The sequence below is a fragment of the Scardinius erythrophthalmus genome, assembly GCF_964197995.2.
Source record: "Scardinius erythrophthalmus genome assembly, chromosome: 22".
Classification (NCBI taxonomy): Eukaryota; Metazoa; Chordata; class Actinopteri; order Cypriniformes; family Leuciscidae; genus Scardinius; species Scardinius erythrophthalmus.
This window is the reverse complement of record NC_138242.1, coordinates 10237973-10262596: the sequence shown is the minus strand read 5'-3', so window position 1 is coordinate 10262596 and position 24624 is coordinate 10237973. Positions and strand designations below refer to the sequence as shown.

The window sequence follows — 24624 nt, the reverse complement described above, 5'->3', positions numbered from 1 at the left end:
CGAAACTCGGTGGGCATGTTCGACTCATGGCCCTAGAGGTCTGTAAGAATTTTAAAAGAAATCGGCCACTAGTTGGCGCTAACGAGTTTTATGGCTCTGTAATCACGTGGTGTTACACTTATTGTCACAAAATGCATACCATTTGATAGATCTCCTCTTGTTGAACAACTTTGCCTCAAGAACCATTGCTGTCAATCAAACCGTTCATTAAATATTCGTAATTATGTTAAAAACCTACTTTTGCGAACTAGTCCTAGGTTTTTCGCCCGATCAGAACCAAACGAGTCTAGGACAATTCTATGGACTCTCAAGATCAATAATTATCAAAAAAAAGTTGAACTTTTGCATTTTTCGCATGGGTATATTGGGTCATAAAGAAAATGGGCGTGGCAAAATGCACTCAAAAGCCTATAAATCCTAAACAAAAACTCAGAACTTCACGAAAATTGGTGAGCTTATGTGCCATAACATCATTAACAAGCATGCAAAATTTCATGGAGATCGGACTATAGATGGTGCTATAACTGTTAAAAAGCTTTAAAAAACACATATTTCCTATGGTAAATTGCCTGTATTGGCTGTAAATGGACTTTTCCATCTATTATTTCAGTGGTTAAAAGCTTTCTAAATAAATCTTAATGTCTTAAATGCTTATGTGCCTAAAGGCCTTAAATGCTTGAACCCCGATAAATGCTGCTTGCAGCTTTAATTAGGGGTTCAAGCACGAAGTGCTGAAACCCTATTGTAATTGTGCTGATTTTTAGGGGTTCAAGCACGAAGTGCTGAAACCCTATTGTAATTGTACTGATTTTTATTAGGGGTTCAAGCACGAAGTGCTGAAACCCTATTGTAATTGTGCTGATTTTTATTATTATTATTATTATTATTATTCTGCCGTAAAACGCATCGTGCAGCCCAAACCGTAAGGGCTAGAGCTTTGAAACTTTGCCATATGGTAGTACAAAAATCGAGGAGAGGTTATCAAATTATGACCCCGATTGGCCCATAGGTGGCGCTATAGCAACCAAAAGCGCGAAACTGCTCATAACTCCTAGACCGTAAGTCATAGACTCAAGTGTCTTATATCATTGGAAAGCTGGACGCCTGACGAACAAAACGTATATCTCCGATTTTATTTCCGCCATGATAGATTTTCCGCCATTTTGAATTTTGTCGAAAATCTACTTTTGCGAACTAGTCCCTGGTTTTTTGCCCGATCGGAACCAAACCAGTGCAGAATTGTTCTCTGGAGTCTGAATATCAATAATTATCAAAAAAAAGTTGAAATTTCGATTCACGGTCGCTAGGGGGTGCAAAATTAACGTTGTGGGAGGAGCCTATTTTACTAAAATGGCTATAACTCCAGAAGTAAAAGAGGTATTTTAACCAAACCTGGTACACATGTGTAAGACGTCAATATGAGGTCACGGTAAAAAAATCGCGGCGATTGGTCACATGGTGGCGCTATAACATGAAAAAAACATAAAACAGGCTATAACCACCTGACCGTTAGTCCGATTGACTTGAAAATTGGTATGCAGTGTCTTGGTCCAAGGTGCCATGTATGTCTATGAGGACATTGGTGTATCTCAAAAAACATGGCCGCCATCGGCCAATGAAGTTTGAGCACCTATTAGACAAGGTTAACGGAGGCCTATCGGAACGAAACTCGGTGGGCATGTTCGACTCATGGCCCTAGAGGTCTGTAAGAATTTTAAAAGAAATCGGCCACTAGTTGGCGCTAACGAGTTTTATGGCTCTGTAATCACGTGGTGTTACACTTATTGTCACAAAATGCATACCATTTGATAGATCTCCTCTTGTTGAACAACTTTGCCTCAAGAACCATTGCTGTCAATCAAACCGTTCATTAAATATTCGTAATTATGTTAAAAACCTACTTTTGCGAACTAGTCCTAGGTTTTTCGCCCGATCAGAACCAAACGAGTCTAGGACAATTCTATGGACTCTCAAGATCAATAATTATCAAAAAAAAGTTGAACTTTTGCATTTTTCGCATGGGTATATTGGGTCATAAAGAAAATGGGCGTGGCAAAATGCACTCAAAAGCCTATAAATCCTAAACAAAAACTCAGAACTTCACGAAAATTGGTGAGCTTATGTGCCATAACATCATTAACAAGCATGCAAAATTTCATGGAGATCGGACTATAGATGGTGCTATAACTGTTAAAAAGCTTTAAAAAACACATATTTCCTATGGTAAATTGCCTGTATTGGCTGTAAATGGACTTTTCCATCTATTATTTCAGTGGTTAAAAGCTTTCTAAATAAATCTTAATGTCTTAAATGCTTATGTGCCTAAAGGCCTTAAATGCTTGAACCCCGATAAATGCTGCTTGCAGCTTTAATTATTATTATTATTCTGCCGTAAAACGCATCGTGCAGCCCAAACCGTAAGGGCTAGAGCATTGAAACTTTGCCAGATGGTAGTACAAAAATCGAGGAGAGGTTCAGAGATTATGACCCCGATTGGCCCATAGGTGGCGCTATAGCAACCAAAAGCGCGAAACTGCTCATAACTCCTAGACCGTATGTCGCAGACTCAAGTGTCTTATATCATTGGAAAGCTGGATGCCTGACGAACAAAACGTATATCTCCGATTTCATTTCCGTCATGATAGATTTTCCGCCATTTTGAATTTTGTCGAAAATCTACTTTTGCGAACTAGTCCCTGGTTTTTTGCCCGATCGGAGCCAAACCAGTGCAGAAATGTTCTCTGGAGTCTGAAGATCAATAATTATCGAAAAAATGTTGAAATTTCGATTCATGGACGCTAGGGGGCGCAAAATAATCGTTGTGGGAGGAGCCTATTTTACTAAAATGGCTATAACTTAAAAAGTAAATAAGATAGCTTCACCAAACTCGGTACACATGTGTATGGGTTCATTCTGGGGTCACAGTAAAAAAATCGCGACGATTGAACACTAGGTGGCGCTATAACATGAAAAAAACATGAAAAGGGCTATAACCACCTGACCGTTAGTCCGATTGACTTGAAAATTGGTATGCAGTGTCTTGGTCCAAGGTGCCATGTATGTCTATGAGGACATTGGCGTATCTCAAAAAACATGGCCGCCATTGGCCAATGAAGTTGAGCACCTATTAGACAAGGTTAACGGAGGCCGATCGGAACGAAACTCGATGGGCATGTTCGACTCATGGCCCTAGAGGTCTGTAAGAATTTTGAAAGAAATCGGCCACTAGTTGGCGCTAACGAGTTTTATGGCTCTGTAATCACGTGGTGTTACACTTATCGTCACAAAAAGCATATCATTTGATATATCTGCTCATGCTGAACAACTTTGCCTCAAGAACCATTTCTGTCAATCAAACCGTTCATTAAATATTCATGAATATGTCTAAAACCTACTTTTGCGAACTAGTCCTAGGTTTTTTGCCCGATCGGAACCAGACCAGTCTAGGACAATTCTCTGGACTCTCTAGATCAATAATTATCAAAAAAAAGTTGTACTTTTGCATTTGGATGGCTGTAATAGGGTAATTTATAAAATGGGCGTGTCAAAATACATTAAAAAGCCTATAAATCCTAAATAAAAACTCAGAACTTCACAAAAATTGGTCAGCATATGTGACATAACATCATTAACAAGCATGAAAAATTCTATGGAGATCGGACGATAGGTGGCGCTATAACTGTTAAAAAGCTTTAAAATCATATATTTCCTATGGTAAACTGCCTGTATTGGCTGTAAATGGTCTTTTCCATCTCTGATCATATAATTTTCATATCATAATGTTAAAAAACTAGTGCAATACAATTCTCTGGACTCACTAGATCAATAATTGTCAGAAAGTTGAACTACTTCATTTGGATAGCTATAATAGGTTCACTTCAAAATCTGGCCTTTACCAAGTGTCCCCGAAAGCCTATATCTCTTTAATCAATGCTCAGACCTTCTTAAAAACAAGTCAGAACGTGTGAAATATCACCCTGAACAAGCATGAAAATTTTCAGACAGATCGGACAAAATTTGCCTCTATAACAGTTAAAAAGGTGAAAATGATATGAATTAATGGCATGTTAAGCCAATAAGTGGTATTTTACTGCCCCCTGCTGTTTAAAATAGTCATTTTCTCATATTGGTATTGGTATCAGCCATGGTAAATCATGATAAATGATGGTGTGTGTGTGTGTGTGTGTGTGTGTGTGTGTGTGTGTGTGTGGTACAAATATAACAAAGGTTTTATTTTCCAACATGAAAACAAACATAACAGAGTGCTAGTGCACAAACAATAACCGACAATGATAATGGATGAGAGGGGAACTTAAATACACAGATCAAGACAAGGACAACAGGTGACGGTTATGATGATGAGGAGCAGGTGATGATGAGGAGGGTGATGAGGAGCAGGTGCAGGTGATGACGACAGATGGTGAATGTGATGAAGACAGAAGGTGAATGTGATGAAGGTGAATGTGACACCAATATCACTGAAACATTTGTGTGTGTGTGTGTGTGTGTGTGTGTGTGTGTGTGTGTGTGTGTGTGTGTGTGTGTGTGTGTAGCATTATTGTGTGTAGCATATGTAGCAAGTATGCATTATTGAGTTAACATGGAAACACTGGTTTGCTTTAGTGCAGAAAACTGGTCAAAATCATGAGGTTTAAAGTGAAAGTGAGCCAATAAGTGGTCTTCTACTGCCCTCTGCTGGCCATTCTACTTATTAATTAAATTTTTCCACATGTGCTTGCATTTATACTTGAATACACACTAAAAATCACTTATATAGCAATAACTATTATAACACAATCATATTTTGTCAGTGTTAATCACTTTATTTGCACTGACACTTCAAATAATTGCTAGTAATGTGGTAAATCATGGTAAATCATGGTTAACTATGCTGTGTGTGTGTGTGTGTGTGTGTGTGTGTGTGTGTGTGTGTGTGTGTGTGTGTGTGTGTGTGTGTGTGTGTGTGTGTAAGCATGCATTGAGTTAACATGGATAAACTGGTTTGCTTTAGTGCAGAAAACTGGTTTAAAGTGAAAGTGAGCCAATAAGTGGTCTTCTACTGCCCTCTGCTGGCCATTCTACTTATTAATGAAATATTTCAACATGTGCTTGCATTCATACTTGAATACACACTAAAAAAAATCAATTATATAGCAATAACTATTATAACACAATCATATTTTGTCAGTGTTAATCACTTTATTTGCACTGACACTTCAAATAATTGCTAGTAATGTGATAAATCAGGCTAGAAACATGGTAAATCAAAGTAAATAATACTAGATTGTCGTTTATCTCCTGGTAAATAATACTACAACGTGGTATATCATGGTAAATCATGGTTAACTATGCTGTGTGTGTATGTGTGTGTGTGTGTGTGTGTGTGTGTGTGTGTGTGTGTGTGTGTGTGTGTGTGTGTGTGTGTGTGTGTGTGTGTGTGTAAGCATGCATTGAGTTAACATGGAAAAACTGGTTTGCTTTAGTGCAGAAAACTGGTTTAAAGTGAAAGTGAGCCAATAAGTGGTCTTCTAGTGCCCTCTGCTGGCCATTCTACTTAATAATGAAATATTTTACATGTGCTTTTGCATTCATACTTGGACACACACTAAAAATCACGTATATAACTAACTATTATAACACAATAATATTTTGTCAGTGTTCATCACCTCATTTGCACTGACACTTCACATAATTGCTAGTAATGTGGTTAATCATGCTAGAAACATTGTAAATCATAGTAAATAATACTGAAATGAGGTGTATCAAGGTAAATCATGCTAGAATCCTAATAAATCATTCTGGAACATGGTATATGATAGTAAATCATGCTAGAATCATATTAAATAATTCTAGAATGTGGCAAATCGTCGTGGGAGGTGCCTATTTTACTCAAATGGCTATAACTCAAGAAGTAAATGAGATATCTTCACCAAACTCAGTACACATGTGTATGGGTTCAATTTGAGGTCACAGTAAACAATTTTATGGAGATCGGACCATAGGTGGCGCTATAACTGTTAAAAAGCTTTAAAACCATATATATCCCATGGCAAATTGCCTGTATTGGCTGTAAATGGTCTTTTCCATCTATTATGTCAGTGGTTACATGCTTGCTAAATGAATCTTAATAACTTTTGATGCTTTTGTGCTTAAATGCCTTAAAGGCCTTAACTGCTTGAACCCCGATAAATGCTGCTTGCAGCTTTAATTATTATTATTATTATTATTATTATTATTATTTTCCGCTAAAACGCATCGTGCAGACCAAACCGTAAGAGCTGGAACCTTGAAACTTGGCCAAATGGTAGTCCTCAATTTGGGGAGAACCTATCAAAGTATGACCCCGATTGGCCCATAGGTGGCGCTATAGCAACCAAAAGCGCGAAACTGCTCATAACTCCTAGACCCTATGTCGTAGACTCAAGTGTCTTATATCATTGGAAAGATGGACGCCTGAAGGTCAAAACGTATATCTCCGATTTCATTTACGGTATGTAAATTTTTCCGCCATTTTGAATTATGTCAAAAACCTACTTTTGCGAACTAGTCCCTGGTTTTGTGTCCGATTGGAACCAAACCAGTGCAGAAATGTTCTCTGGAGTCTGAATATCAATAATTATCAAAAAAAAGTTGAAATTTCGATTCATGGTTTCTAGGGGGCGCTAATTGATCGTTGTGGAAAGAGCCTATTTTACTAAAATGGCTATAACTCGAGAAGTAAATTAGATATCTTCACCAAACTTGGTACATATGTGTATGAGTTCAATTTGGGGTCACGGTACCAAAGTCACGACGATTGAACACTAGGTGGCGCTATAACATGAAAAAAACATGAAAAGGGCTATAACTACCTGACCGTTAGTCCGATTGACTTGAAAATTGGTATGCAGTGTCTTGGTCCAAGGTGCCATGTATGTTTATGAGGACATTGGCGTATCTCAAAAAACATGGCCGCCGTCAGCCAATGAAGTTTGAGCACCTATTAGACAAGGTTAACGGAGGCCGATCGGAACGAAACTCGATGGGCATGTTCGACTCATGGCCCTAGAGGTCTGTAAGAATTTTGAAAGAAATCGGCCACTAGTTGGCGCTAACAAGTTTTATGGCTCTGTAATCACGTGGTGTTACACTTATTGTCATAAAATGCATATCATTTGATAGGTCTCCTCATTCTGAACAACTTTGCCTCAAGAACAATTGCTGTCAATCAAACAGTTCATTAAATATTCACGAATATGTTAAAAACCTACTTTTGCGAACTAGTCCCTGGATTTGTGTCCGATTGTAACCAAACCAGTACAGAAATGTTCCCTGGAGTCTGAATGTCAATAATTATCAAAAAAAAGTTGAAATTTCGGTTCCTGGTCACTAGAGGTTGCTAAATTCATGTTGTGGGAGGAGCCTATTTTACTAAAATAGCTATAACTCGAAGTAAATGAGATATCTTCACCAAACTTGGTACACATGTGTATAAGTTCAGTCTGGGGTCACAGTAAAGACATCGCGATGATTGAACACTAGGTGGCGCTATAACATGAAAAAAACTTGAAAAGGGCTATGACTACCTGACCGTTAGATATTAACGTATCTCATGTATCTCAAAAAAACATGGCCGCCATCGACCAATGAAATTTGAGCACCTATTAGACAAGGTTAATGGAGGCCGATCGGAACAAAACTCGATGGGCATGTTCAACTCATGGCCGTAGAGGTCTGTAAGAGTTTTGAAAGAAGTCGGCCACTAGTTGGCGCTAACGAGTTTTACGGCTCTGTAATCACGTGGTGTTACACTTATCGTAACAAAATGCATAACTGCGTGAACCCCGATAAATGCTGCTTGCAGCTTTAATTATTATTATTATTATTATTCTCCCCTAAAACGCATCGTGCAGCCCAAACCGTAAATGCTGGAACCTTGAAACTTGGCCAAATGGTAGTACTCAATTTGGGGAGAACCTATCAAAGTATGACCCCGATTGGCCAGTAGGTGGCGCTATAGCAACCAAAAGCGCGAAACTGCTCATAACTCCTAGACGGTATGTCGTAGACTCAAGTGTCTTATATCATTGGAAAGCTGGACTCCTGAAGGTCAAAACGTATATCTCCGATTTCATTTTTGATATGCAAATTTTCCGCCATTTTGAATTTTGTCAAAAACCTACTTTTGCGAACTAGTCCCTGGTTTTTTGCCCGATCGGATCCAAACCAGTGCATAAATGTTCTCTGGAGTTTGAATATCAATAATTATCGAAAAAAAGTCGAAATTTCGATTCCTGGTCGCTAGGGGGTGATAAATTAATGTTGTGGGAGGAGCCTATTTTACTAAAATGGCTATAACTCGAAAAGGAAATGAGATATCTTCACCAAACTTGGTGCACATGTGTGAGTTCAATCTGGGGTCACAGTAAAAAAATCGTGACAATTGATCACTAGGTGGCGCTATAACATGAAAAAAACATGAAAAGGGCTATAACCACCTGACCGTTAGTCCGATTGACTTGAAAATTGGTATGCAGTGTCTTGGTCCAAGGTGGCATGTATGTCTATGAGGACATTGGCTTATCTTGAAAAACATGGCCGCCATCGACCAATGAAATTTGAGCACCTATTAGACAAAGTTAATGGAGGCTGATCGGAACGAAACTCGATGGGCATGTTCGACTCATGGTCCTAGAGGTCTGTAAGAGTTTTGAAAGAAATCGGCCACTAGTTGGCGCTAACGAGTTTTATGGCTCTGTAATCACGTGGTGTTACACTTATCGTCACAAAATGCATATCATCTGATAGACCTGCTCAAGTTGAACAACTTTGCCTCAAGAACTATTGCTGTCAATTAAACCGTTTATTAAATATTTGTAATTATGTTAAAAACCTACTTTTGCAAACTAGTCCTAGGTTTTTCGTCCAATCGAAACCAGACCAGTCTAGGACAATTCTTTGGACACTGTAGATCAATAATTATCAAAAAAAAAGTTGAACTTTTGCATGTAGATGGCTGTAATAGGGTCATTTAGAAAAGGGGCGTGGCAAAAAAACACTAAAAAGCCTATAAATCCTAAATGAAAACTCAGAACTTCACGAAAATTGGTGAGCATATGTGCCGTAATATTCTAAACAAGCATGCACAATTTCATGTAGATCGGACCATAGGTGGCGCTATAGCAACCAAAAGCGCAAAACTGCTCATAACTCCTAGACCGTATGTCGTAGACTCAAGTTTCTTATATCATTGGAAAGCTGGTCGCTGAAGGTCAAAACGTATATCTCCGATTTCCTTTACGGTATGCAAATTTTCCGCCATTTTGAATTATGTCAAAAACCTACTTTTGCGAACTAGTCCCTGGTTTTGTGTCCGATCGGAACCAAACCAGTGCAGAAATGTTCTCTGGTGTCTGAATATCAATAATTATCGAAGAAAAGTTGAAATTTCTATTCCTGGTCGCTAGGGGTTGATAATTTTTTGTTGTGGGAGGAGCCTATTTGACTAAAATGGCTATAACTCGAGAAGTAAATGAGATATCTTCACCAAACTTGGTACACATGTGTATGAGTTCAGTCTGGGGTCACAGTAAAGACATCACGACAATTGAACACTAGGTGGCGCTATAACATGAAAAAAAATATGAAAAGGGCTATGACTACCTGACCGTTAGTCTGATTGACTTGAAAATTGGTATGCAGTGTCTTGGTCAAAGGTGCCATGTATGTCTATGAGGACATTGGCGTATCTCAAAAAACATGGCCGCCATCGACCAATAAAATTTGAGCACCTATTAGACAAGGTCAATGGAGGCCAATCGGAACAAAACTCGATGGGCATGTTCGAATCATGGCCTAGAGGTCTGTAAGAATTTTGAAAGAAATCAGCCACTAGTTGGCGCTAGCAAGTTTTTTGGCTTGCTAAATAAAACTTAATAACTTTTGATGCTTTTGTGCTTTAAGGCCTTAAAGGCCTTAATTGCTTGAACCCCGATAAATGCTGCTTGCAGCTTTAATTATTATTATTTTTCTTCTGCCGTAAAACGCATCGTGCAGCCCAAACCGTAAGAGCTGGAACGTTGAAACTTTGCCAGATGGTAGTACAAAAATCGAGGAGAGGTTATCAAATTATGACCCCGATTGGCCCATAGGTGGCGCTATAGCAACCAAAAGCGCGAAACTGCTCATAACTCCTAGACCGTATGTTGTAGACTCAAGTGTCTTATATCATTGGAAAGCTGGACGCCTGACGAACAAAACGTATATCTCCGATTTCATTTCCGCCATGATAGATTTTCCGCCATTTTGAATTTTGTCAAAAACCTACTTTTGCGAACTAGTCCTAGGTTTTTCGCCCGATCGGAACCAAACCAGTGCAGAAATGTTCTCTAGAGACTGAAGATCAATAATTATTGAAAAAAAGTCGAAATTTCGATTCACGGACGCTAAGGGGCGCCAAAACGTACGTTGTGGGAGGGGCCTATTTTACTAAAATGGCTATAACTCCAGAAGTAAATGAGGTATCTTCACCAAACTCGGTACACATATGTATGAGCTGAATATGAGGTAACAGTAAACAATTCTATGGAGATCGGACCATAGGTGGCGCTATAAGCGCTCTTGTTGAACAACTTTGCCTCAAGAACCATTGCTGTCAATCAAACCGTTCATTAAATATTCGTAATTATGTTAAAAACCTACTTTTGCGAACTAGTCCTAGGTTTTTCGCCCGATCGGAACCAAACCAGTCTAGGACAATTCTCTGGACTCTCTAGATCAATAATTATCAAAAAAAAAGTTGAACTTTTGCATTTGGATGGCTGTAATAGGATCATTTATAAAATGGGCGTGGCAAAATACATTAAAAAGCCTATAAATCCTAAATAAAAACCCAGAACTTCACAAAAATTGGTGAACTTATGTGACATAACATCATTAACAAGTAGGGCTGTTTTCGACTAAGGATTTTCATAGTCGAATCTGATTCGTTTGATTTTGCCGTAGTCGACTGATAGTCGAACCTTTTTTTTTTTCCTTTTTTTTTAGATAGCAGCTAGATTTTTTTCCATTTCAAACAAAAGAGCTAAAAAACACATATAGGCTATCACACATATATCATAACATTTCATAAACATGAGGAGCAATATGAGAGAGAAATTTGGTGATGGTTGTTTAGGTACATTAAACCACGTAAAGCTTTTTCACGCCCATGAGAACCGCGTGGAGTCAACTCACAGCCGCTCCGCTGCCCTGCTGAAAATGTGAAGCAGAAACGCTTAATATCAGATAACGTCCATAATAATTGGACTCTGGGTTCGATTTTTTGACCATTTTCAGTGGTTATGAGGAGCAATATGAGAGGGAAATTTGGTAATCGTTGTTTAGGTACATTAAACAACGTAAAGCTTTTTAACGCACATGAGAACCGTGTGGAGTCAGCTTTTTAACGCACATGAGAACCGTGTGGAGTCAACTCACAGCCGCTCCGCAGCCCTGCTGAAAATGTGAAGCAGAAACGCTTAATATCAGATAACGTCCATAATAATTGGACTCTGGGTTCGATTTTTTTTTACCATTTTAAGTGGTTATGTGGAGCAACATGAGAGGGGAATTTGGTAATCATTGTTTAGGTACATTAAACCACGTAAAGCTTTTTAACGCACATGAGAACCGTGTGGAGTCAACTCACAGCCGCTCCGCAGCCCTGCTGAAAATGTGAAGCAGATTTTTGAATACATTTTTATTTATTTACATTAGTAAGCTACAGGACATCGTCTTTCAAAACATGACCTGCGCAAAAGCGAAAAAATAAAATAAAAATGGTACCCAGCCCTTCTGAAAATGCGAATGCGTCTCTGTCCCCAGCACATTTCAAACCAAACTGACGCCCATGTATTCGACTATGAGGTTCATAGTCGAATCAGACCTCTCCGAATCGAATCGTCGAATCCTCGACTATTAGAAGTCAGCCCTATTAACAAGCATGCAAAATTTCATGGAGATCGGACCATAGTTGGTGCTATAACTGTCAAAAAGCTTTAAAACCATATATTTCCTATGGTACATTGCCTATATTGGCTGTAAATGGTGTTTTCCATCTATTATGTCAGTGGTTAAATGCTTGCTAAATAAAACTTGATAACTTTTGATGCTTTTGTGCTTAAAAACCCTTAAAGGCCTTAATAGCTTGAACCCCGATAAATGCTGCTTGCAGCTTTAATTCTTTTTGTTTTTGCTCTTTAAAAAACTGACATGTGTTTGCTTTATTTATATTTTTCTACACATCTGTTGCTAGAGCTATTTTAAGATCTGTTGTATCTTTCTTCATTAATTTCTTCATTCACTCTCTCTGTCTATCACTCTCAACTCATTTATATCTGCTCTTAGTTGATCTCTCTGCCACTGCTGACTCTAAAACTGGCAAAGCTAAACCTTCAAAGTCCAAACCTTCCTCTACAGTTTCAGTCAATGAGATCTCTGAAGGTAAAAGCTCAGAACAATAGTTGTCTTAGTCAACACCTCTTCTCAGGGTCCAAAATTAACGTTGCCACACCTGCCACTTTTTTTTTTTTTTTTTGCCTTGTACTGTGGAATTTTTAACAGACGCCTTGCTATTAGTGACAAACACTGAAAACATTGTCACTTGCAGCATCATATACAAGTTGTCAGTCTCTATGTGAAACCGCAATGGTCAAAACAATGTTAAGATGCATTTGAATTTAAATAGACTTTGATGATTTGAATAACTTGCACCAGACTGTTACATTGTGATGTAAGCCATGCTATGTTGCAGTTTCTAATAAAGTTACTGGTCAACTTGGCTTGGCTTTATTTACAAGTTTTTACTTTGGCATTTGGCAAGTGTTAATTTTGGACTCTGCCTCTTCATTGTTATTCTCTCAAAGTGGCCTAAAACTTTGGCTTTGCCGATTTCTCAGATTATGATGGATGGAAAAGGAGAGCAGACCGAACCCAACTCAAAGGAACGAGTTACTCAGCTCTAGGCAAAAACTCCGCCAATCTCATCGCTCGCGCTCCACCGGCTCAGCCAGTGCATGGACGGGTTGACTGGGCTGCAAAATATGGAAACCATCGCTAGTACATCTCATGGGAGCTACAGCTGCTGTGAGGACTAAAGTCTGTTTCAACACTCGTAAATACTGTATAAACACATATCATATAACATCTTTGTATTTCTTAGAGGAGCAGCTAGGATAGATCCACACACCATGTAAGCCCATGGCTACTTAATTATTCAATAAAGAAAAGAATCTGTGAACAATGGCTGTTTAAAAACTTTATTTGATCATCTTCAGTCATCTTTCAGTTTTGTTCAGTTTATGCAACAAATCCTGTAATCCTTTTACAATAAAATGGATAGATCTATATTATACATATTACATCTGTTTTTTGTAACCCTTTTGACATTTATTTTTTATTTTTTTTATTACTGTGATTCATGCCGGAAGGCAGTGTTATGTTTTTTTTTAATTATTATTATTATTATTCTCTTGTACCATTTACAGATTGTATACTTTTTCTGTATTGAGAACTATCACATGATCATATAATATAGCATTTATTGGGTTGGACCGAAGTTAAATCAATAAATAATGTTTTGTAAGTATTTTATAAGCATAAAATGGGCATGTTTTTAACAAGTCTTTAATTCAGGAATTCACCTAACAGCAATTTTTTATTGTACATTTTATACAAAATACCTATAATGACTAAGAGCTGTAATTACATGTTCAGCAAGAATGACTACACTTGATGATGATTTCTGTATGGGTATCATGATTGCTGAGGTTTCTGTAACATTCCGGCTCCAAGTTTTGCCAGCATCAGGACACTGCAAGGAACAATAACAATTAAAGGAATAGTTTAGCCAAAATTGAAAATTCTATTATCAAGCTATATAAAAGACAAATGTTGGTCTGTTCTTTACTCAAAGCTATTGGATGAATTCAGAAGAAAATAAATCCAGCAGATGAGGCATGTGAACTACTTTTATAATAGTTCTCGTTTTTTTCATTGATGCTAGAAAGTCATACAGGTTGTTTTGTCTAAAGATGCACACAAGTAATTATTTTTTTTTTTTTCAAGGGCAAGTTTGTAAAAGCTACTTAAATGTCTTAATTGAACTAAGGTCTAATCCTGGCTTAATCTAAGCCCTCTCTGAAACCAGAGGGTTGTTCCAAAAAAGATGAAGCGGGGATTAAACTCCAAAACCCGACTTGAATAAACCTAACAAATAAGTTGGGGCTAAAGCGGTTTCATAAAAGGTAATTCAAGTTCACGCAATCCCACTAATTTGATCCAGGTTTATCTAGTCTAGATAACTGCGTGTGCACGCGATTCTTAAGCAGCCCTAGAGGTCGATCATAGATCAAATCGATCCACCATCAAACAGCATATATTTTGTGTTGTTTTATGCGTTTGAGACATGGTGTTTGCAAAACTTACATTTCACAGGAATATTCTCCATCTGTAAATCTTAGAAAGTCGTGCAAATATTTCCATTTTGCTGCTAAACTTCACATTGAACGAGCACTGCTGCGCGCCAAATAGGAGCGCAATAATTCTGACCAATATATACATTTTGCTTGGAAAATTAATAGGCTATGCGATATTTTATAACAACAGAAATATCTTCTAATTATAATAATTTATCTTTAGGATGTTGGATAAGTTGCAGTGAACTCATTACACTCATATATTTTATACTTAAAATAAAAAAATATATATTATTTAGAATTAAATAGAATTTTTTTAGAAACCAAATGAATATAATAAAGATACAAAATATAGTTTTGGGTTTAGGACCTAAGCTACTTAACAAAGATGACTTATGCTTATTTAGAATGCTGAGAATTACAGCTTTTAAAGCAATAATTGTTTTTTTGGAGAAAACAAGAATGTTTGGTTAGATTTAGTTTATACAGTACATTATGGAGAGGATAATGTGAAATTAAGAGCAAAATTATACATTTTGAAAAGATATGTGCAACTCTAAAATTAAAGAATATTCCATAAAATAAAGGAATACAAATTAGCCTACATTATACATAACTATTTGTATAATTGTGTTAAATGTGTTTGAATTGAAAGACATAATAAAGTACATAATATATATATATATATATATATATATATATATATATATATATATATATATATATATATATATATATATATATATATGCTAAAATATTTGTTGTTGGACATTAGATGTGCCTTATTTAGAATTTTAAACCTACAAATGTATTTGTATGATAGAAATAACTGTAAAGGGACTATTGTAATGGGGTAAATCAAGTGTAGGCTAATATATTTACTAAGTTCAGATTCATCTTACCAGTTAAAATGTAGTCTGTGCTTTTGTAATTATTTATTTTAAATTTTGTGATTTTAACTTCTGCTTTAATAAGCTTTTTTATTTTATTTAAGATTGTAATGTTCTTATAATAACCATAAAAATGTACTATAGCTGCCAAATAAAACCAGAGAGAAATGTATTCATAAATCTTTAAAACTATCTAATTAAATCTTGGGCACAAAATAAAACCTGGATAATATATATTGTGTATATATATTGTATATACAGTCATGGTCAAAATTGATGGCACCCCTGATAAATATGATAAAAAATGGCTGTAAAAAAAAAATCTGCATTGTTTATCCTTTTGATCTTTCATTAAAAAAATTCACAAAAATCTAACCTTTCATTGAAGTAAAAGAACTGAAAGTGGGGGTAAATCACATTATAAAATAAATGTTTTTCTCCAAAACACGCTGGCCATAATTGTTGGCACCCTGTTATTAAATACTTTCTGCAACCTCCTTTTGCCAAGATAACAGCTCTGAGTCTTCTCCTATAATGCCTGATAAGTTTGGAGAACACCTGACAAGAGATCAGAGATCATTCCTCCATACAGAATCTCTCCAGATCTTTCAGATTCACAAGTTCATGTTGGTGCTTCTTCTCTTTAGTTCACCCCACTCATTTTCTATATGGTTCAGTTTAGGGGACTGGACGGTCATGGCAGAAGCTTCATTTTGTGCTCTGTTACCCATTTTTGTGTTGATTTTGATGTTTGTTTTGGACCGTTGTCCTGATGGTAGATCCAACCACGGCCCATTATAAGATTTCTAGCAGAGGCCGTCAGGTTTTGATTTTTTATCTGTTTGTATTTGCTAGAATCCATAATACCATAAATCTGAATAAGATGTCCAGGACCTCCAGCAAATAAATAGGCCCACAACATATAAGATCCAGCAGTATATTTAACCGTAGACATGGGGTACTCTTCATCCCTGTTTGCACCAAACACATCTGCTGGGTGTTTGGTGCAAAAAAAAAGCCCTTTTTTTTTGTTTCATCTGACCACAGAATCTTTCTTTCTTACAGGATTTTTCTTGAAACCCTCCCAAACAACATGTGGTGATGTAGGGGTTGTTTGATATTTTTTTTTTAGGCTTTCTGACACCCAAGACTCAACTAATCTCTGCAATTCTCCATCTGTGATCCTTGAAGAGTCTTTGGCCACTCAAACTCTCCTCCTCACTGTGCATTAAGACAATATAGACATACGTCCTCTTCCTGGCAGATTCGTAACATCTTTAGTTGATTATAACTTCTTAATTATTTCCCTGATGGTCAAAATGGGGATTTTCAATTCTTCAGATATTTTCTTACAGCCACTTTCTATTTTGTGAAGCTCAACAATCTTTTGCTGCACATCAGAACTATATTCTTTGGTTTTACTCATTGTGATGGATGATGAAGGGAATTTGGCCTTTGTGTTTCCTCATATTTAAAATCCTGTGAAACAAGAAGTCATAGCTGGACAATTTCATGTTCCTAGTCACCCTGGTGTGCTTAAAAATGTAAATATTAATGGGAATATACTTCAGAGATATTTTTCTCTTAAAAAATTCTAGGGGTGCCAACAATTATGGCCAGCGTGTTTTGGAGAAAAACATTTATTTCATAATGTGATTTACCCCCCAATTTCAATTCTTTTACTTCAATGAAAGGTTAGATTTATTTTTTACAGCCATTTTTTATCATATTTATCAGGGGTGCCATCAATTTTGACCATGACTGTGTGTGTATATATATATATATATATATATATATATATATATATATATATATATATATATATATATATATATATATATATATATATATACACACATTTCTACTCTCACACTTATGCATTCTCCTTTCACATACATACATTTCTACTCTCACACACACATACATTCTCCTTTCACATACATACATATATATAAATAGGCTACAATGATAAATGAGACACTATAGACCTACAAACGTGTTAAATTATATTGTATACTATCAATTGTTTATGTAAAAAAAATAATAATAATAATAATTATATATATATATAATAACATTAACAAACATTTCATATACCGTGAGGAAAATAAGTATTTGAACACCCTGCTATTTTGCAAGTTCTCCCACTTGGAAATCATGGAGGGGTCTGAAATTGTCATCGTAGGTGCATGTCCACTGTGAGAGACATAATCTAAAAAAAAAAAAAATCCAGAAATCACAATATATGATTTTTTAACTATTTATTTGTATGATTCAGCTGCAAATAAGTATTTGAACACCTGTCTATCAGCTAGAATTCTGACCCTCAAAGACCTGTTAGTCTGCCTTTAAAATGTCCACCTCCACTCCATTTATTATCCTAAATTAGATGCACCTGTTTGAGGTCATTAGCTGCATAAAGACACCTGTCCACCCCATACAATCAGTAAGAATCCAACTACTAACATGGCCAAGATCAAAGACGCTAGAGACAAAATTGTACACCTCCACAAGGCTGGAAAGGGCTACGGGGAAATTGCCAAGCAGCTTGGTGAAAAAAGGTCCACTGTTGGAGCAATCATTAGAAAATGGAAGAAGCTAAACATGACTGTCAATCTCCCTCGGACTGGGGCTCCATGCAAGATCTCACCTCGTGGGGTCTCAATGATCTTAAGAAAGGTGAGAAATCAGCCCAGAACTACACGGGAGGAGCTGGTCAATGACCTGAAAAGAGCTGGGACCACCGTTTCCAAGGTTACTGTTGGTAATACACTAAGACGTCATGGTTTGAAATCATGCATGGCACGGAAGGTTCCCCTGCTTAAACCAGCACATGTCAAGGCCCGTCTTAAGTTTGCCAATGACCATTTGGATGATCCAGAGGAGTCATGGGAGAAAGTCATGTGGTCAGATGAGACCAAAATAGAACTTTTTGGTCATAATTCCACTAAACGTGTTTGGAGGAAGAAGAATGATGAGTACCATCCCAAGAACACCATCCCTACTGTGAAGCATGGGGGTGGTAGCATCATGCTTTGGGGGTGTTTTTCTGCACATGGGACAGGGCGACTGCACTGTATTAAGGAGAGGATGACCGGGGCCATGTATTGCGAGATTTTGGGGAACAACCTCCTTTCTTCAGTTAGAGCATTGAAGATGGGTCGAGGCTGGGTCTTCCAACATGACAATGACCTGAAGCACACAGCCAGGATAACCAGGAGTGGCTCTGTAAGAAGCATATCAAGGTTCTGGCGTGGCCTAGCCAGTCTCCAGACCTAAACCCAATAGAGAATCTTGTAGATAGAGAACTCCGTGTTTCTCAGCGACAGCCCAGAAACCTGACTGATCTAGAGAAGATCTGTGTGGAGGAGTGGGCCAAAATCCCTCCTGCAGTGTGTGCAAACCTGGTGAAAAACTACAGGAAACGTTTGACCTCTGTAACTGCAAACAAAGGCTACTGTACCAAATATTAACATTGATTTTCTCAGGTGTTCAAATACTTATTTGCAGCTGTATCATACAAATAAATAGTTAAAAAATCATACATTGTGATTTCTGGATTTTTTTTTTTTAGATTATGTCTCTCACAGTGGACATGCACCTACGATGACAATTTCAGACCCCTCCATGATTTCTAAGTGGGAGAACTTGCAAAATAGCAGGGTGTTCAAATACTTATTTTCCTCACTGTACAATTTAACACGTTTGTAGGTCTATATTGTTTCATTTATCATTGTAGCCTTATTTAAGTTGATTTTCTTTACTGTATATTTATTTTTGGACTGATAATGGTTAATAAAGTCAAATAATGGTATGAGAGAGTGTCAGTCATTGTGTTCCTATTGGTCAGTGTTAGAGGATCTGTGTAACAACTGAGGCTTAGCCTGACAGTTAGCCTGCCCTAGACCAGGCTAGTTTCCCAGCATAAGTTGCCAGAGTAACTGAGTTCGAACTATTTTAAGTTTGCTTTATGAAACAGAATCAACTGACAATAAGTCTGACTAACCAAAATAAGCCTGGCTTGTATTCTAATCTTGTTTTATGGAACAAACCTCCGGTCATAATGTAATTTTTTTTAATTCTCCCCTTTACACATTTGGCTGGAATCTAAATGTGTAGGCATGAGAATAGTATTTATTTATAGATGTTAATTTATTTTACTAACAGCCAAGAACAAAAATAATTTAGGTTTTAGATCAGGGTTTTCCAAACTATGATTCGTTCATGAGGGCACTGCCAAGTTAATGAAGCACTAATAATTAATTTAATCATGAAATTGTAAAAAGAAAAAATAGTTTTAATATTAAAACACTTAATAAAAAAGATGAAATATTTTGATTACATGCATGTAATATGACCATTACCCAACATCTGGGTAACACAAATATGCCATTAAATTACTGCAATATTAAAATCTCAAAGGCTGACTAAAACTTTGTGAATCCCTGTATTAGACAAATGAAGTGTGATGTGTGTCAGATACCTTGCTCCAGCGATAAGACCAGCTGGAATGATTTTGCGTGAGTTATAGAATCTCTTCCCCATGATAGCGGTAAGTGTACCGGATGCAGCTGAGAGAGAAAAAAATTGATGACAGATGGTGTAATTCAACATCACCATTACTTAATTTTATTAAAAAAACAATCACATATACTGCTCCTAGATAGATTACTTTCTGACAGCAAAAACAATAATAATTTCTGCCCTGAAAAAAATACAAACCTAAAGACACCCAAATATTTTTTGGATCTTGTGATGTCTGGTAAGCACCGAAGCCAGCCAAACCCCCAAAGAGTAGTCCTGCTGCCAGGGACGGGACACTGCCTGCAGGACAACAGAATTAAATCATAAATTGTACTAAAACACTGATGAATGGTATAAATTGTATAAAGTGGCGAGGTATTCAGTGTACAAAACAAAGTTGTTGTTTTTTAGCATTTAGATGTAATGTCAAGTCACCTTTATTTATATAATGCTTTATACAATAGATATGGGTTCAAAGCAGCCTGACAGTAATAAACAGAATAATAACGCAATGACACAAACTTGATCAAATATGAGACTAATCAAAATTCTGCCGTAAAGCACCTCCAAAAAGACAATAGAGACAAAAGACAATTCATCACTTATGAAAACAAATTCGATTCAGCTATAAAGCAGCTCTACAGAAGACAACGGTCATCACCCAGCTTAATTCACTTAAAGTTTAGTTCTTTAGCATCTTATGCATGTTATAGGCCTAATCCAATAAAAAAATTCTGAACAATCAATAGGGTAGAACAGGGCTAAACACTTCCTTTAAGGAAGTTTTCTGGTCCCAAAGTGTATGACATTTGTATCGAATATAGAAGAACCAAGTTGGTTTAAATGAAAAACATATAACTTATAAACGTGGTGCATGTGTGGCATAAAATCTGATCAAGCTAGTCGGTGTTTGGCTGGTTTCCCAGTCTGACCAGCTAACAAAAAAAACCCCAAAAAACTGACCAATACCAGCCTGGGGTGGGTTTCCCAAAAGCATCGTTAGCCAACTATGTTCGCAAGTTCCGTCGTTATCAGCATAGTTCAACGAGTCCGTGTTTGGAACTTGCGAACATAACTGGCCAACTATGCTTTTGGGAAACGCACCCCAGCTTTGGCTCTAATGTAAACTCTATGAACATGATAACCTCTTGAGCTTTCTCATTACCAGCTTTGACATATCCTATGACTCCTCCAGATGTTACTAGTGCTGCGTATCCATAACCAGCCCAGTCTACTGCCATCATCAACACCTGAACACACAGAAACATTTTAAACACAGACAGTTTACAGCCAGTGTGTGTCTTGTTTGCAATCGTGCACCTGTTTAAAAATGACAATTGCAGTAGAATGCATGCATAGGCAGAATATTGTACAGTTGACTCAGACACTGAAACTCACACGCACAAACTCATATCTCAGATAAGTGCATGACCGGTTCATAAACCGCATGTGTGCTATCAACTCTGAATGCCGAGGCTGACACAGTGTTTATTAATAATATTTTATGGTGTTACTCGAAATAAGCTAGGCCTATTCTAAATTACAGCAGTGCAATATAATTATTAATGTTAATACTCGCTGCCTGATGTCCTTGTCTGGTGGTGGAGTGTGTGATGGTCGACTTGAATTGCGTAATGACTGACAAACTCTTCTTCTTCTTCTTCTTTTTGTTTATTGGCGGGTGGCATCTAACGTCTAGGTGCATTTCCGCCACCTACTATGCTGGAGTGTGAGTCGGAGTAAGATCATAAAAAAAAAAAAAAAAAAAAAAAAAATTAAATTCGATTCAATAAACCACTTTGTTTTAAATACTCAATCACCAACTTATATTTACTGACAAACTCAAACGCCAATGAAAACCTTTACGCATCTGACGCACATCCGTTACAACGCTTCTGAAGTGGACTTATGGGAAATGAAGTTTACTTCAAACTTTCTAAATTTCACCAAAGAATCTTTGATTGCTTGGTAAATGGTGCAAGACCTTTCTCCAACAAAGAAATACTGTGGAACAATTTTTGTCACATTTTTGTCCAAAACAAATCCTTTTACTTGTTTGATAGTTTAGGCTTTGGGTTTATTTAAAATTATGGCGGTAGCCTATACTTGAGTATGTAGAATTTATGATCTTGTATAATGTCCCTCTGCCAGCAAGGATTTTTCAGTTCTGTCATCAAAGTCGATACCAATTTAAGCACATTAAAGCACATGCACATTTGCTTTAATGAGAGAGAGAGAGAGAGAGAGAGAGAGAGAGAGAGAGAGAGAGAGAGAGAGAGAGAGAGAGAGAGAGAGAGAGAGAGAGAGAGAGAGAGAGAGAGAGAGAGAGAGAGAGAGAGAGAGAGAGAGAGAGAGAGAGAGAGAGAGAGAGATGGCCAAACTTTTATTGGATGGAGTTTGCCCTGTCGATAAAAAGTGAAATACATCAATTAATAGGCTACATATCGATGCAAATGAAATCATTTCTTTTGACAATTTTCACTGCAAAACAGCATGGTTATAGTCTGAAAATGTTTGTATTTCTAACAAAAAAGAAGTAGCCTACTACATTTTAAGATAGTGCACAATAATCTCTCCAATTAGCTCCCAACTAGCTTTGCTTGATTATTATTATTATTATTTTATTAATGCAGTTCCTCAGATCTCATCTATTCCCTTTAAAAAAAAAAAAAAAAAAAAAAAAAAGATTTATATACATATGAAAATATGATTTCCCCCCCTGAAAGACAGGCTACATTTCTCAATTTTTCTGGCAGTAGTTGAACTTATTTCTCGCTGGAATTTACTGTGGATATCCTCACTTTTTCCTCACTTTATTTAGATTTTATCCACATAACCACATTAATTGCAGATATTCTTCTTATTATTTATACATGTAAGATATTCATCCACATAACCACATTAATTGCAGATATTCTTCTTATTATTTATACATGTAAGATATTCTAAAGTATTGGATTTAACATACATATTAAAGGGATAGTTCACCCAAAAAGGAAAATTAGCCCATGATTTACTCATCAAGTCATCCTAGGTGTATATGAAATTCTTTTCTCAGACGAAGACAATCGGAGTTATATAAAAAAAAAATGTCCTGGCTCTTCCAAGCTTTATAATGGCAGTGAATGGCCATTTCTGTTTTGAAGTCCATAAAAGTGCATCTATCCATCATAAAAGTACATACATCCATCATAAACAAACTCCACACGGCTCTGGGGGGTTAATAAAGGCCTTCTGAAGTGAAGTGATGAGTAACTATCTATAATGAGTAATATAACCCCTAAATTATCCCTTTAGGGGTTATAAGAACATGATATCAATCAATTGTCTCTGTAATCTTAAGTACTATGATCTCTGTGTGTGTGTGTGTGTGTGTGTGTGTGTGTGTGTGTGTGTGTGTGTGTGTGTGTGTGTGTGTGTGTGTGTGTGTGTGTGTGTGTGTGTGTGTGTGTGTGTCTAAAAACTTTATTTGTGCCTTCATCACATCCCCAATTCACCCAATTCACCTTTGCTGCATGTTTTTTGGATTGTGGGGGGCAACTGGAGCACCCAGAGGAAACCCACACAGACACAGGGAGAACATGCAATCTCACAGAAAGGTCTCCTGGCTCAGTCAGGACTCAAACCACCAAGCCACCATGCCCTATTTAACCTATAATTTAATAATTATTGCAATGTTTTTCACCAACTGAGAGAATAATATTAAAGGCAAATAAACAAATTAGGAATATATTTATTCAACAATATGTCAGTGTTCCTGTTCCTTGTGGTCTAGCAGAGCTAGGACATTTGTGTTGCCATGGTGAAACAATCTGGAAAAAGTCCAAAGACTCCAGGAAATCTGATCTTTCTCACACACCTGCCAAGTTCTTTTCCTTTAGTCACCCAACATCAATCCCACTTAACAAACACCTCCTCTCCCGGGAACAGCATCAGATCAGATTCTGAAGTTATAACACATGCTCCATTTTGTGCTTTTGCTCCTCTACAGAGCATCTAGGGGTATGTTGTCTTGTCTTTGGTTATGTTACAGAAAACACTTTATTTTGATGGTCAACTTTAGACATTCTATTACTATAAGTAACTTTGCAACATGTCACCTTACTCTCAATAGAGTATTAGTAGACTGTTTGCATAATATCTGCTGACACTTTATTATGATGCTCCCCAACTGACATTCTACTGACTATAACTTTGTAACTACATGTCAGCATATTCTACTAACCCGAACCCTATCTAACCATAACTTAACAGTCTACTACAGTCTACTAATAATCCAAGAGTTAAGTGACATGTAGCCTAGTTGCAAAGTTAGGCTACTTATTAGAATGTCAAGTTGACCATCGAAATAAAGTGTAACCGAAAGAATTGGGAAAGAATTTGGGAAAGAAAATGTTAAATTAATATTTGCAAGAATATGGCTTACTTTAATGGAAAATATTTTGCAGATCAGTTGTGCCATGGCATTAAAATTAAATCAGAAAAAAAAAATGAAATTGCCTGTTGTGTATTTTTTTTTAAAAAAAAAGGCTCCTTAAAACTAAGGTATAGTATGTAGACATAAACCATTATGTCTGGTTCAGTTAAAATCCATTATTTTTTTCTTCAGCTAGTTCTTTCTTCCAGTTTAATAATCTGGCCTAATAGACGAATACAAGGGTTATGTAGGCTATGCAACCTATTGAAGCAAATAGTAATTTTGTTGTAGTTTTAAATGCCATCGTTAGATGGCGCCAGATGACAAAATTAGAAACATATTTAGTAGTCATATTTAA

General features: G+C 36.8%; 2 protein-coding genes across 12 annotated transcripts in view; one reads left to right on the top strand and one right to left on the bottom strand.

Moving 5' to 3' along the window:
• mak (male germ cell-associated kinase) overlaps nucleotides 1-13985 on the top strand; it is a 171760-nt gene extending 157775 nt beyond the window's left edge. For 4 of the 9 annotated variants that reach the window (XM_081352493.1, XM_081352499.1, XM_081352492.1 and 1 more), the window contains 2 exons: nucleotides 12367-12462; nucleotides 12918-13981. In XM_081352493.1, coding sequence (XP_081208619.1) covers nucleotides 12367-12462; nucleotides 12918-13078 — 257 coding nt within the window. In that variant the 3' untranslated portion in view covers nucleotides 13079-13981. Of the gene's footprint in view, nucleotides 1-12366; nucleotides 12463-12917 lie in introns of all 9 variants that reach the window. The other 5 variants (XM_081352496.1, XM_081352495.1, XM_081352497.1 and 2 more) reach the window with 2 other exon arrangements.
• Nucleotides 13333-21703, bottom strand: tmem14ca (transmembrane protein 14Ca). 3 transcript variants are annotated; one of them, XM_081352503.1, is made up of 5 exons: nucleotides 21425-21703; nucleotides 21015-21099; nucleotides 20048-20149; nucleotides 19809-19896; nucleotides 13333-13831 (listed from the first exon to the last, which is right to left on the bottom strand). In XM_081352503.1, the coding sequence occupies exons 2-5, from the start codon at nucleotides 21091-21093 to the stop codon at nucleotides 13774-13776; spliced, it is 327 nt and encodes a 108-aa protein (XP_081208629.1). In that variant the 5' UTR covers nucleotides 21094-21099; nucleotides 21425-21703; the 3' UTR covers nucleotides 13333-13773. The 3 variants fall into 3 exon arrangements, with proteins under 3 accessions (XP_081208629.1, XP_081208627.1, XP_081208628.1); XM_081352501.1 differs by having other exon boundaries at nucleotides 21248-21489; XM_081352502.1 differs by having other exon boundaries at nucleotides 21429-21483.
• Nucleotides 21704-24624: the final 2921 nt, after the last annotated feature.

Bases quoted from the DNA above. Each gene is read 5' to 3' on its own strand.
- tmem14ca (XM_081352501.1), bottom strand. From the start codon at position 21,298: ATGCGGTTTATGAACCGGTCATGCACTTATCTGAGATATGAGTTTGTG. The intron at 21,100-21,247 runs GTGAGTTTCAGT...CTGTGTGTTCAG, and splicing joins TGAGATATGAGTTTGTGCGT to GTGTTGATGATGGCAGTAGA. The intron at 19,897-20,047 runs GTTTGTATTTTT...TTTCTCTCTCAG, and splicing joins AAATATTTGGGTGTCTTTAG to CTGCATCCGGTACACTTACC.